A 12504-nucleotide genomic window follows, 5' to 3' on the forward strand; every position below is an offset into this window, starting at 1 on the left:
GGCCAGCCCTGCCCATCCTGCTCCTCACCCTGGACACACAACATGGACACACAGCTCCAGCTCCATGGGGATTTGCCACAGGACAGTGTTGTGTTTAGTGGCAGTGCAGCAAAACTCATTGCAGGAAGTGTTATCCAATTGCTGTGGAAGGGGTGGGAGCTGGGTGTGCAGGGATGGGGGGTGTTAATCATCCCACCCTGTCCCTGTGAGGCAGAAGTCCAGGGAGACTCAGGGTGATTAAGGATTTGTCGTTAGCGGCTCTGGGGCATTTGTGGAGCTGAGCCAACCTGTGCCTGTTCCAGTGTGACCTCCTTAGCTCAGGGACAGGGAATGTGGCTGGGGGCCACTCTGTGTGCAGACTGCAGGCACAGGGAATGGGGGATGCTGGATGGTGGGATTTGGTGTGTGGAGAAATGTGGGAGGGCAGGGAACAGAGTGGGAAGCTCATGTGTGCTCTCCCTGGAGCCACGTGTGCTCTCTGGAGAGCCATCTGTGCTCCAGGGGAAACAAACCTTGAAAATGCATTTTGACACATCTGCTCCAGTTGTGTGTGTTGGGAATTGCCCAGTTATGTTCCAGATTATTGATGGAGTAAGAGCTTGAGCCGTAGGAGTTGCATAAGAAATGAAAGCAGTTGTTGTGGGAAAGTGTTGGCTTTGCAGTGCAGGACCCAGCTTAGCATTCCCAGGAAAAACCCTGAGAAAAAGATCAGGCCAAGTTGATTTCTGTCCTTCAGTTTCTGACAGTCAGAAAGAAAACAAAACAAAACCAAAGGTCTAAAACATTTGAGAACTTTACAAGGGGGCCGAGGGGAGCCAGGATGTGAAACACCCCGTGGGAACACAGGGTTGGGGGTCACACAGTGGGACTGCCAGTGTGGGGGCTCCTTCCTTGTCCCTTTGTGGGGGCTTCTTCCTTGTCCCTTTGTGGGGGCTCCTTCCTTGTCCCTTTGTGGGGGCTCCTTCCTTGTCCCTTTGTGGGGGCTTCTTCCTTGACCTGGGAGCTTCTTCCTTGACCTGGGAGCTTCTTCCTTGACCTGGGGACTCCTTCCTTGCAGGAAGAGATGTCGGGAGAGAGCGTGGTGAGCTCAGCGGTGCCGGCGGCTGCGACGCGCACGACGTCCTTCAAGGGCACGAGCCCCAGCTCCAAGTACGTGAAGCTGAACGTGGGGGGGGCCCTGTACTACACCACCATGCAGACCCTCACCAAGCAGGACACCATGCTCAAGGCCATGTTCAGCGGCCGCATGGAAGTGCTCACGGACAGCGAAGGTAAGGAACGGGCTGCTCCCACACCCCCCCACATCCTCCTGCTGCAGGCAGAGCCAGAGAGGCTGGAGAAACATCAGAGAACAGAGAGCAGTTCTCAGTTGTAGGGTTGGGTGGATGGTCAGAGGGATGGAGCAACTCTCCTATGAAGAAAGGCTGGAGAGTTGGGATTGTGCAGCCTGGAGAAGAGAAGCTTTGGTGTGACCTAATTGTGGCCTTTCAGGACCTGAATGAGCAAAAAGAAACATGGAGAGAGATTGGTTACAAGGGTCTGGAGGGACAGGACAAGGGGAATGGCTTCAAACTGACAGAGGGCTGGGATAGATGGGATATTGGGAAGAGATTCTTCCCTGTGAGGGGGGTGAGGCCCTGGCACAGGTTGCCCAGAGAAGCTGTGGCTGCCCCATCCCTGGAAGTGTTCCAGGCCAGGTCAGATGAGACTTGGAGCAACCTGGACTAGTGTTCCCTCTTGTCTCCTTAAATATAAAACTTGCTCTGAACATGGTGTGGGGTTTATGAGCTAAAGCCTGATTTTTTTTTAAATGAAATTATTTTCTTGTGAGACTCTTGTTTGTTTTCTTCACTAAAACTGAACCAGTTGCAAAATTTTCTGAGAATCTGGAGTTTTATATCAGCATTCCCATGTTTGGGGCATGTCACACAGTTTAAGTGGAAACTCAGCTTTATTTCTGTGCTGATGTTTTGCCCATAACAATGTTTATGGACTGGGATGCCTTTACATTAACAACAGCTATTGCAAAGCTGAGCCTGGAGGTTCAAAACACCTTTCTTGGGAGTAGTTAATTATTATTTGAAAATTTTGTTTGAATTTGCTGAAGGTATCAAAAATTTGGCTCATGGTGAGGGGGGTTGGACTGACTTTTGAGTGCTTTGGAATAGTCTGTATTTAGAGGCTTATAGGGCTCTTGTGATAGGAAGAAGTGGATTTAGAGGAGAAAAAATGTAAAAAAATACAGTCTAATTAGCTGAATATTCCTGTTTTAGCCAGAAGTCTTTGCATTTAAGCTGGGGAAAACAAAGCTGTGTTGTTCCAGGTGTTATCCCAGGATAAAGCAGTAATGTTGGTCCTGTAGTTTGGGGCTCCAGATCAAAGGGGGGTCTCTGGGATACTTCTCATGGATACAGACTATGGAGGTTGCATAAAAACGCCAGTCTGTGGGCCAGATTGGGGAAAAAAACCTGTTAAAGGGGAATCAGTGCCCTGACTGGGAGCACTGGAGGCGTGGAAACGTTGTGAGCCCCCTCCCTTCTCTGCTAAACTTCAGGCAACTCCAGCAGGATCCTCCTGTCCCTCCCTAAAGCTGCTTTGTGCGTCACTAAATTTGATAATTCCGGAGTTCCCAAGGTTGGAAATGGATTGGAAATTCCAAATTTTTGGAAGCCCACCCTGGCATGATCCCAGAGCTTCCTCCAGGCATCCTGGGAAGGTACACGAGGGCTGGTACATCCCATTCCCAGGGCTCAGAGGCCCTGGAAGTGCAGGTACTGTTTGCACCCCAAATCTGAGAGTAACTGCAGTTTCTTCTGCTAAAATGTCATGTTTGAGACGTAAAATCCCAATTTTATTTTGCTGTGACTCCCACAGTGTCTGTGTGGGATTGTTCCATGAAGCCAGTTTGTGTTTTAATAGGAATTTTATACTTCCTGTATGTTGTAACCCCGACACTCCCATGGCAGCAGTTCTTACTTTATCTCCCCTTGCCTGGAAACTAAGACAATAGCATTGGAGCTGTCAAAGGAAACACTTTTTATCTGGAATTCTTCAAAATCCTGCTAATTGGTCACACCCAAAACCTGGCACCAAGCAAAATGTTTCCTAGGAAAAGAAGCCAGAATGTTTCTTAGGAAAAGAAGCCAGACTTGGGGAGAAACTGGAGGGAGTGGAGTTTAACCAGTCTGGAATGTGGCACACGGGGTCCTGCTCTGTGTCTGGATCCTTGTGACCTCAGACCCAGCTCCCAGCCCCTTCTTCCAGCTGAACAATTCAAACCTGCTGCTCCTCAGGCTGTAGGAGAAAAGTCTGGAGTTCTCTGGCTGTGGGTGGCAGGTGATTATTTGCAGCTTAGAAATTGGTGATGAACTGTAGCGAATCAGCATATTTGGAACATTTTATTTGCATGGTAATGAGCAGAGAGAAGGATTTGAGTTTTCCAGGTGCATCCATCTGTTTTCAATTCTCTTTTGCTGCTGTGGGATTTTTCCCCTCGCTCCCAGTGGGACTCTTCCCTCACTCCCTGCTGCTGTAGCCAGCTGATGGAGATGCTGTTCTTTGTCCAGCTGCTGATAAGAGACAGGAGCATCAGGCAGTGTCCAGTGTCAGGCTCCTGTTTCACCTGTCAGAGCTTGGCTGGAAAATGTTGTCTGGTTTGGCTGGAGTGTTTGGATCCTTTTGTGGACACTTCTTGTAAGACAGAAGGTTAATTCCCTGAAGGTCTGATGTGTGCATGTACCAAGGAGTGAGGGGAGGGGGGAATTCTGCCCCTCTGCCCAGGTGAGACCCTCCCCTGCAGTGCTGCTCCAGCTCTGGGGTCCCAGCACAGGAAGGACATGGAGCTGTTGGAGTGAGTCCAGAGGAGGCACCGAGGTGGTCAGGGGGATGGAGCAGCTCTGCTGTGAGGAAAGGCTGAGAGAATTGGGATTGTGCAACCTGCAGAAGAGAAGCTTTGGTGTGACCTAACTGTGGCTTTCCAGGACCTGAAGAGCAAAAAGAAACATGGAGAGAGACTGGTTACGAGGGTCTGGAGGGACAGGACAAGGGGAATGGCTTCAAACTGGCAGAGGACAGGGTTAGATGGGATATTGGGAAGAGATTCTTCCCTGTGAGGGTGGTAAGGCCCTGGTACAGGTTGCCCAGAGAAGCTGTGGCTGCCCCATCCCTGGAAGTGTCCAAGACCAGATTGGACTGGGCTTGGAGCAACCTGGGCTAGTGGAAGGTGCCCCTGCCCATGGCAGGGGGGTGAGACTGGATGAGCTTTAAGGTCCTTTCCCACCCAAACCATCCCATGGTCTCTGATATATACAGCCTGTGGGTTCTGTATCTCTGCCTAAATGGATACAGGAGGGTTTTGTAACACTGCAACTAAAAACCAGCTCTAACAGACTTCAGCTCAACCCACTTGTTGGCTCTGCTGTGGCTGAGGGGCGCTGGGGTCACCTCCCTGTGAGTCATCTCATTTGGGCTGTTTGGGTGAAACAGAAGGTTTTTAAAGCTGTTTTAGTGGTCACTCGTGTTTTGCAACACTGCTCCAAATGTTTTCTCATTTCCTCTCCTTCCACATGGAAATGAGCAATTCTGCTTTGGTTTCACCATCTGTAAACATGAAGTTGCAGCAGATTTTTCCAGCCTACAGAAGATTGATCATACACAGAGGAATCAGAGAGGATAGCAGAAGTTTGGGGATGCTAATTCTGCTCTCAGCTTGCCCTTTACCTCCCTGGGTGTTGGTGTGCTCTGGTGAACTTGGGCAGCATCTGCACTTGTGGAATATGGATGTCCTTGTTCATTGCCATGGCTTGTGCTTCCTCTTTGTCACAGAATCCCACAATAGTTTGAGTGGAAAGGACCTTAAAGGTCATCCAGTTCCAGCCCCACTGCCATGGGCAGGGACACCTTCCACCAGATCTCCCACTAAAATGGGATTTCTTGCTTTCCATACTTCTGCATTGCCAAATGGGCTTTTTTCTGCTCCACTTGGATAAGTGTAATGCATTCATTAGCCTGGATGAGTCCTTTGTTCCGTGATTTCTCTGTCTCTAGTTCTGCCTCCTGCTTTCCAGTTTGTTTCTAGTCTGTAAAATCACACTTTGGGCACACATTGTGTGTTCTGCAGACAGCAGGAATGAGGGAGATGGGAAGCCTGGAGTAAAACTGCTGCAGAGTGTCTCAGTTTCCCTCAGAACAGCATGAAAGGGCTGTGTTCCCTTTCCAAACTGAACCAAATGTTCAGACTTTACTCGTAATTCCATTCATGCAGAACACCCAGGGTCTGCTTAACCTACTTTCCTTATTTGTCCAAAATATGACTCCTTCCCCACAAGCGTTTCCTCACTGCATTCCTGAGCCTCAGCCTGAGAGTGGCCATCTGTTCAGGCAGGGAGACTCCAGCCTCTACTGCCTTGTGTTCCTCAGGGTCCTGATTCCAGCACCCAGAGGTGACGTGTGGATCCTGCAATTGCAGCTCTCTGGGGAGAGCTCTGGTTGTAGCTGTTTTTGTGCACCTGGAGAAGAGAAGGCTCTGGGGAGACCTTAGAACCCCTTTGGGTGGGGGTTTCCAGAGCTGGAGAGGGACTTTGGACAAGGGCCTGGAGTGACGGGACAAGGGGGAATGGCTTTAAGCTGAAGGAGGGAAATTTAGATGAGATATTGGGAAGAAACCTTTCCCATGGGAGTGGTAAGGTCCTGGAACAGGTTGCTTAGAGAAGCTGTGGCTGCCCCATCCCTGGAAGTGTCCAAGGCCAGGTTGGATGGGGCTTGGAGCAACCTGGTCTAGTGGAAGGTGTCCCTGCCTGTGACAGGGGAGTAGCCTAAATAATCTCTAAGGTCCCTTCCCACCCAAACCATTCCATGATTTTCTTCCCACCGGGGTCTGTACATGGCAGTGCTGTTGAGCTCCAGGGCAGGGACTGTCCCTCTGTCTGTCTGTCAGCACTTTGACACTGTCAGGGCCTTTTGCCACATTTGCCTCTGCTTGTCCTCACTGTGCTCTTCCCTGTTCCCAGGCTGGATCCTGATCGACCGCTGTGGGAAGCATTTTGGGACCATCCTGAACTACCTGCGGGACGGGGCCGTGCCGCTCCCGGAGAGCCGTCGGGAGATCGAGGAGCTGCTGGCTGAGGCCAAGTACTACCTGGTGCAGGGGCTGGTGGACGAGTGCCAGGCAGCTCTGCAGGTGGGGCCCAGGGCTGGGGAGGGGCCAGGGGAGGCTGCTGGGGATGGGCAGCAAGAATTTCTCCTGGTCTCACTGGTGGTTTTGGAGGCTGGGATGAAACTGGAGCAGTTCGTGTCACTGAGCTGCTGCGTGGTCCTTGCTCCCACAGAACAAGGACGCGTACGAGCCGTTCTGCAAAGTCCCGGTGATCACCTCCTCCAAGGAGGAGCAGAAACTCATCGCCACCTCCAACAAGGTGAGAGGGGCCAGGCTGTGCCCTGGGGAGAGCTGGGGGTGTTTAGGTGAGAAGGCTGTGAGGACACCTTAGAGCCCCTTCCAGTGCCTAAAGGGGCTCCAAGAGAGCTGGAGAGAGGCTTTGGACAGGGGATGGACTGCCAGGACAAGGGGGAATGGCTTCCCACTGCCAGAGGGCAGGATTAGATAGGATATTGGGAAGGAATTGGCTCTGAGGGTGGTGAGGCCCTGGCACAGGTTGCCCAGAGAAGCTGTGGCTGCCCCATCCCTGGAAGTGTCCAAAGCCAGGTTGGGGCTTGGAGCAACCTGGGATAGTGGGAGGTGTGCCTGACCATGGCAAGGGGTGGTGATAAGGCACAGGGCAGGTGAGAATAGCTGAGGATCCAAAGGCAGAGGATATATCATCTATAAGAGTAGCTGAGGATCCAGTCCCAGAAGGGGTCAGGAGGGACTGCAGCCCCACTGCCAACCTATGCATCACAGGTTTGCAGCAGCAGCAGTAACACCACCACCAAAATCCAACTGGGAATTCTGGAGTGTCTCTGTGGGGCCCAGGGCTCGACTGAGGTTCCCTCTCTCACTGTGCTTCCTGTGACTGATCTGGGCTTTGTTTCTTACAGCCAGCAGTGAAGTTGTTGTACAACAGAAGCAACAACAAATATTCCTACACAAGGTAAGTGACTTCAGTTTGACTTGTTGGAAGTTTTTCATAGACTGAAATCCACAAGAAGCATTTCCTTTTTCTTCCCCCAGACCCAATAACAGATTGGTGTTGGCATGCACTCCATTTTTTCCCAATTAATTTCAAACTTGAGTCAGAAGTGAGTCTGCTGCCATCAGTGGAAGGCTCAGCCTGTGCTATTCCTGTGCCAGAGCAGTTTCTCTTATCCTTAGGTGCAGTTGGCAGAGGCTCCTGGCCGAGTGCTGTCTGCTTTCCCATGGATTGCAGTGTGATAGCTGAGTACAGGAAGCCTTCCATGGTGCACTGTGCTCAGGGAGTGGTGAAATTGTCATCATTGCCCTTTTAAGTTTCATGGCATAACACTGTGTCCATCCAGCTCAGGAATGGCTTTATTTGAGCCATAGAATTTTGCACACAGGTGAAATGGCCTTGGGCAGTTGTTCACAGGGCTGTTGCTGTTGAGTTGCTGCTGCTTCAGCAGCAGGTTTTCCTGCTTGTAGTAGTGAAATAGTAAGAATTAATGTCTTGGGTTTGCCCCATCCCTGGAAGTGTTCAAGGCCAGGTTGGACAGGTCCTACTGGAAGGTGTCCCCGCCCATGGTAAGGGGGTGGAACTGGATCTTTTAAGGTCCCTTCCAACCCAGACCATCCTGTGATCCTATGACACTGTAAGTGAAAGGAAGCTGGTTGTTTGGGGCTTTAAATGCCCCCTGCTCTGTTCCATGTGCTCTGTAAATCTCTGCTGCCTCCATCCCCCAGCAACTCCGACGACAACATGCTGAAGAACATCGAGCTGTTTGACAAGCTGTCGCTGCGGTTCAACGGGCGGGTGCTGTTCATCAAGGACGTCATTGGGGACGAGATCTGCTGCTGGTCCTTCTATGGGCAGGGCCGCAAGATCGCCGAGGTTTGCTGCACCTCCATCGTCTACGCCACCGAGAAGAAGCAGACCAAGGTACGGGGAAACCTGGGATGTGCCTGCCGTGGGCCCTGCTGCTGCTGCTGCCTGGCAGTGGTACCCTGACAGCTGCCCCAGGCTGAACACTGGCACTGTTCAGCTTCTCAGTGGGGCGGCACATGGAGCTCCTCCTGGGGCTCAGAGCAGGGACCACCTGGCAGTGGCACGTAGCACTGGGCAGTTGTGATATTCCATAAGGCACCTTCAGTCCAGCTCTTCATTTTTAGGCTGACCCTGTGCATTTAACCAGGTTTGAGAGTTGGAACTAGATGATATTTAGAGTCCCTTCCAGCCCAAATCATTCAATGGTTCTACATCCCTGTGTAAAGAGGGATCCAGGCAAGCAATGGCACATGTCCTCTGTGCTTCTTACCTTTCCCAGGAAAGACCTGTCTGAGCCTGCCCTGCGTGTACAGTGATTTTGGGAAAAGCCCAACTAGTTGCAGGGTCTCAAAGGCTGGAAGCCAATAATGGAATGGAAAGGGTTGTGCCAGAAATCATTTCTGTGGCTGGAGTGCAATTAAGAAATTGTAAAAACAGGTATCAGGGGTTAAAACTGAGGTAATCTGGTGCCTGCAGTGACAGGCAACAGGTAAGAGTGACCTTCTCTTCCCTGGGTGTGCAGGTGGAGTTCCCAGAAGCCCGAATTTATGAGGAGACACTGAACATTCTGCTCTACGAGTCCCAGGACGGGAGGGGACCTGACAATGCACTCCTGGAGGCCACAGGGGGGGCAGCAGGTCGGTCCCACCACCTGGAGGAGGACGAGGAGCGGGAGCGCATCGAGCGCGTGAGGAGGATCCACATCAAGCGCCCCGACGACAGGGCCCACCTGCACCAGTGAGCCAGGTGAGCACCAGGCCCCAGCTCTGGGCAAGCAACAGAGGACCAGGAAGTTCAACTTCTACCCAGCACCGTCTGTAAATTATGTTTTGTAACAAACTCTAGGTTATTTGGGGTATTTAAATGCTGTAGTTGTAGGACAAGAATAAACGAGGTTACTGGGTGTATGGTGGGTTCTGTAAGGGCCTGTTGAGCAGCTGGAGAAATGCCCTGAATTTTTAGCACTCTTGTTGTTGCTGTTTTGTGATAGAGAGGAGGAGGGCTGGCTGCCTTTGGCTTTGGTAATTATCCTGCACTTTAAACACAAAACAAAACAACAAACAAACAAAAGCTCAGCCAGCCCAGCCATCCTCCTTCCCTCCAGGCACTCCCTGACCCACACTCCTGGCACTCAGGAAAGGCTGGGATCTGGACACAGAGCTGCTGCACAGCTCCCTGTCTCCCGGGTCTGCAGGGCTGGGAGCTCAGGAGTGCCTTGGGGCAACTCCCTGAAGGACAAATGGCACTGGCTGGTGATGTTCCTGGAGTGCTGGGGGCAGAGGGACCCCTCAAAGCAGGGGGGCTGCTCCCTTGGGCCTGGCTCTGGCTCCCCACAGCTCCCAGGACCTGCCCCTCCAAGGGTTCAGTGGAGCTTCTGCAGCACTGAGGGGAGACCCCTCCCTGCTTTATCCCTGCGGTTCAAGGTTAAAATTCCTCTAAAAAGAGGAGGATCAGGAGCAAATTGTCTGTGATTGCTTTCCCTTAGGGTGATGTTGGTACTGGTTATTGCTTAGAACTTCTGCCTGAGCCTCGAGTTGGGAAGTTGGTTTCCAGCAGCTCCCAGGTCAGCAAGATGTGTTCTGTGCTGTGTAGGAGTCACAGGAATAACTCAGGAGTCACAGCAGGTTCAGTGCCTCCGTGGCAGGGGAGCATTGGTGGGGGGGCAGAAGTTCCCTTCTGGAACTGATCCAGGAGCATTGCCTTGCTCTGAATGAGGGCAGCACCACAGGGAAGAGCAGCAGTGACCCAGAGGCAGATACTCCCTCTTTGACTTTATCCTGAGCATATTCCAAGTCTTTTTAGCAGAGGCAGCTGTGAGTGGAAGGGCAGAGTGTGGAGAAGGCAGTCTGGTTTTCTGAGAGTGCTTTTCTGTTGTAAATGAATATTTCATCTACCTCCTCAGCTCCCGTTGCCTGTTGTGGAGTCAAGTGACAGTGATGGTGGGAGATGGGGTATCATTCCATAGGGCTGGAAGCAGAGCCACAGCTGTGATAGTTCAGGTAACAAATCCTGGGAGGGAGAGAAACCCGAGGTAGGAAGTGTTAAACTCCCAATTCAGCAGCACTGTGGCCAACACTGGAGCACTCTGGCCTGGGCTAGAGTTTCTTTCGACCCTTTCTCTGGAATATTTAGCACTGCCCTTAACAGCCAGAGTCCTGTGGAACAACAGCTCTGTGTTCTGCTCCAAGGATCCCTGCTCCTGGCTCAGGGCTGTTGAGGGCATGTGAACAGTTATAAACCAAAGGTGTTGCAGCACCACCAGCCCTGTTACCCCAAGGCTTCTGTTCCACAGAGCAGTTACACCCCAGAGCTTGTCTGGAGGGGCTGAAATTCAGTATGAAGTGTTTGTAGAATTTTGCATCATCAAGTAAAGCTAAAAAATTTCAAAGTTAAGCTGAGGACATCTTTCTAGTAACCAAAGACTTCTCTAAGTTATGGGCAGCTGGTGTCTGTGGCAGGTGTTGTACCTTTCTCCTCTTTCTTCTTCAGCTTCTGGTTTATAAGAGCTTAACAGTTACCCTGAGGTTCAGCAGCTTCAGTTCTGTCCTGACAGTTCAGGGCTTCTAGTCTGAGTTGTACTTACACTTGTTTGGGTTTGCAGCAGTCCAGAGTGCAGGGGCTGAAGGAGCCAGAGCCTCTCCCCTCCTGGCTGAGATAAGCTGGGGAGCGAGGAAGGGAAGTCCTGGATTGCTGGTTCTCCAGCACGGTGTACTTTGACACTTACTGGTGTGTCACTGGGCTGTTTTGGGTTTCTGAGCTTCTGTAACAGACCTGCTGCCTCTGAGGGGTTGAGACTGTGTCTCAGCAGTGGGTGAACAAGGACCACCAGCCCAGAACTGTAGAACACCAACAGTCCTGCAGCAATCCCTGCTCCCTTCAGCTGAGCTGGGTCTGACCTACCTGGGAGATGGGAGACCCCAGACAAACTCCAGCCATGTCCCGTGGGGAAGAGCAGGTTCAGCTCCAGGAGGTGACACCAGTGCTAAGCACCTGACAGGTCACATCTATGTGATTAACTTCTCTGTAAATAGAGTCTTAACTGGCTTCAGGCTTTTCTCGTTTGGGTTTTGCAAACTAAGTTCTTTAAAAAACAGGGAATGGTTGTTTTTAATCTTTGTACAGTGGTTTGTAGAGCTGTTGGTTTAGTAAAGTCACTCCAGGAGAGCTTAAGTTCCAGTTTCAGTTTTGTTCCTGTGTTTGTGGGCAGACTCTGCCTTAACACACTCCTGAGTTTACCCTTTGTGCTGGAGTGGTGCACAAAGCTGTGCTGTGGTGGTGGGGTGTCCTTTACCTCCTGCCCCTGTCCTTGAGTGCACACTCTGGTAATGCCATTGCACAAATGCTCTCAGCTCCTGAGCCTCGTTACTCTAAGTGGTTTTGCCTCAGCTCTCAGGTGCAGGTGGGGCTCAGGGCAGGTGTCCTGGGCACAAGCAGCTCTTCAGATTATCCCAGGGACAGCAGACATGTCTGCTTTCCTTCTCCAGCCACCAGCAGTGACAGCATAGTCCAGGAGAGCTCAGCAAAGTCTTCCCTGGGGAGAGATTTTGTGGACCTGCAGCTCATAACACAGGTGGGGCTGCAGGAGAGGTGGCAGTGACCACCCCAGGCTGACACCTCCCCACCTGTGTCCGTGTACCTGGAGCACCAAAGCAGCTGCTCCTGCACTCCCAGAAGCAGGTTTGGATCCCCCGGAGCCCCATGACCTGTGGAAGGCTCTGAGCTCCCATCTTACCTTAGAGCAAAGTGTAGGTAGAACCTTTCAGTCTTAATGGAATTGTTTCATGGACAACAGCAGATTCCTGTTCTGTACAATCATTCTCTCCTGTTCAGACTTAGGCACAAAACAAGCTTCCGCTGGATCTCATTGTATGGTTGATGTTTGCAACATGTACTTTTGTTTTTTTAATATAACACAATAAATTAGAAGAAATTTCATATTTACACGTGAGTCACTTTATTACTTGTTGGAAGCACGATGGCCTCGTGGGCCATGGAGGTGGGAGGAGCTTTGGGGGAGAAACACCACCTCCTTGTGGAGTTAATTTGACCCCCTGGCACTGCTCAGGGCAGAGGCCCCAGGGGGTAAAGGCAGCAAGTCAAGGACCTGAGCATGGGGCATTTTAGCTGTAATTGTGGTGAAGAGACAAGGGGTGGATTTGGTGTAAGTTGTCCATTTTCACTTGGTGTTATGATGATGCTATTTTGATTGGGGGAGGGGGGAGTTTTTGTTTTGCTTGGTTTTTTTAGGTAAGTGAAGGTTGTGTGGTGAACGTGGATTTTTCAGTTTAACTGCAGTTTCAGCTCAACCAAAGCACCAAAACCATCTGCACCAGCCCTGCTGTTGCCCTGA

The 12504-nt window shown here is 51.3% G+C and overlaps 1 protein-coding gene across 1 annotated transcript; it reads left to right on the plus strand.

Annotated features, from left to right (window-relative positions):
* The first annotated feature begins 1051 nt into the window (after positions 1-1051).
* On the plus strand, positions 1052-12095 carry KCTD10 (potassium channel tetramerization domain containing 10). Its single transcript, XM_029961162.1, has 6 exons — positions 1052-1271; positions 6009-6178; positions 6327-6413; positions 7033-7085; positions 7853-8048; positions 8677-12095. The coding sequence occupies exons 1-6, from the start codon at positions 1064-1066 to the stop codon at positions 8893-8895; spliced, it is 933 nt and encodes a 310-aa protein (XP_029817022.1). The 5' UTR covers positions 1052-1063; the 3' UTR covers positions 8896-12095.
* Positions 12096-12504: the final 409 nt, after the last annotated feature.

The sequence above is a fragment of the Manacus vitellinus genome, unplaced genomic scaffold, assembly GCF_001715985.3.
Source record: "Manacus vitellinus isolate BGI_N305 unplaced genomic scaffold, ASM171598v3 scaffold_31_pilon, whole genome shotgun sequence".
Taxonomy (NCBI): domain Eukaryota; kingdom Metazoa; phylum Chordata; class Aves; order Passeriformes; family Pipridae; genus Manacus; species Manacus vitellinus.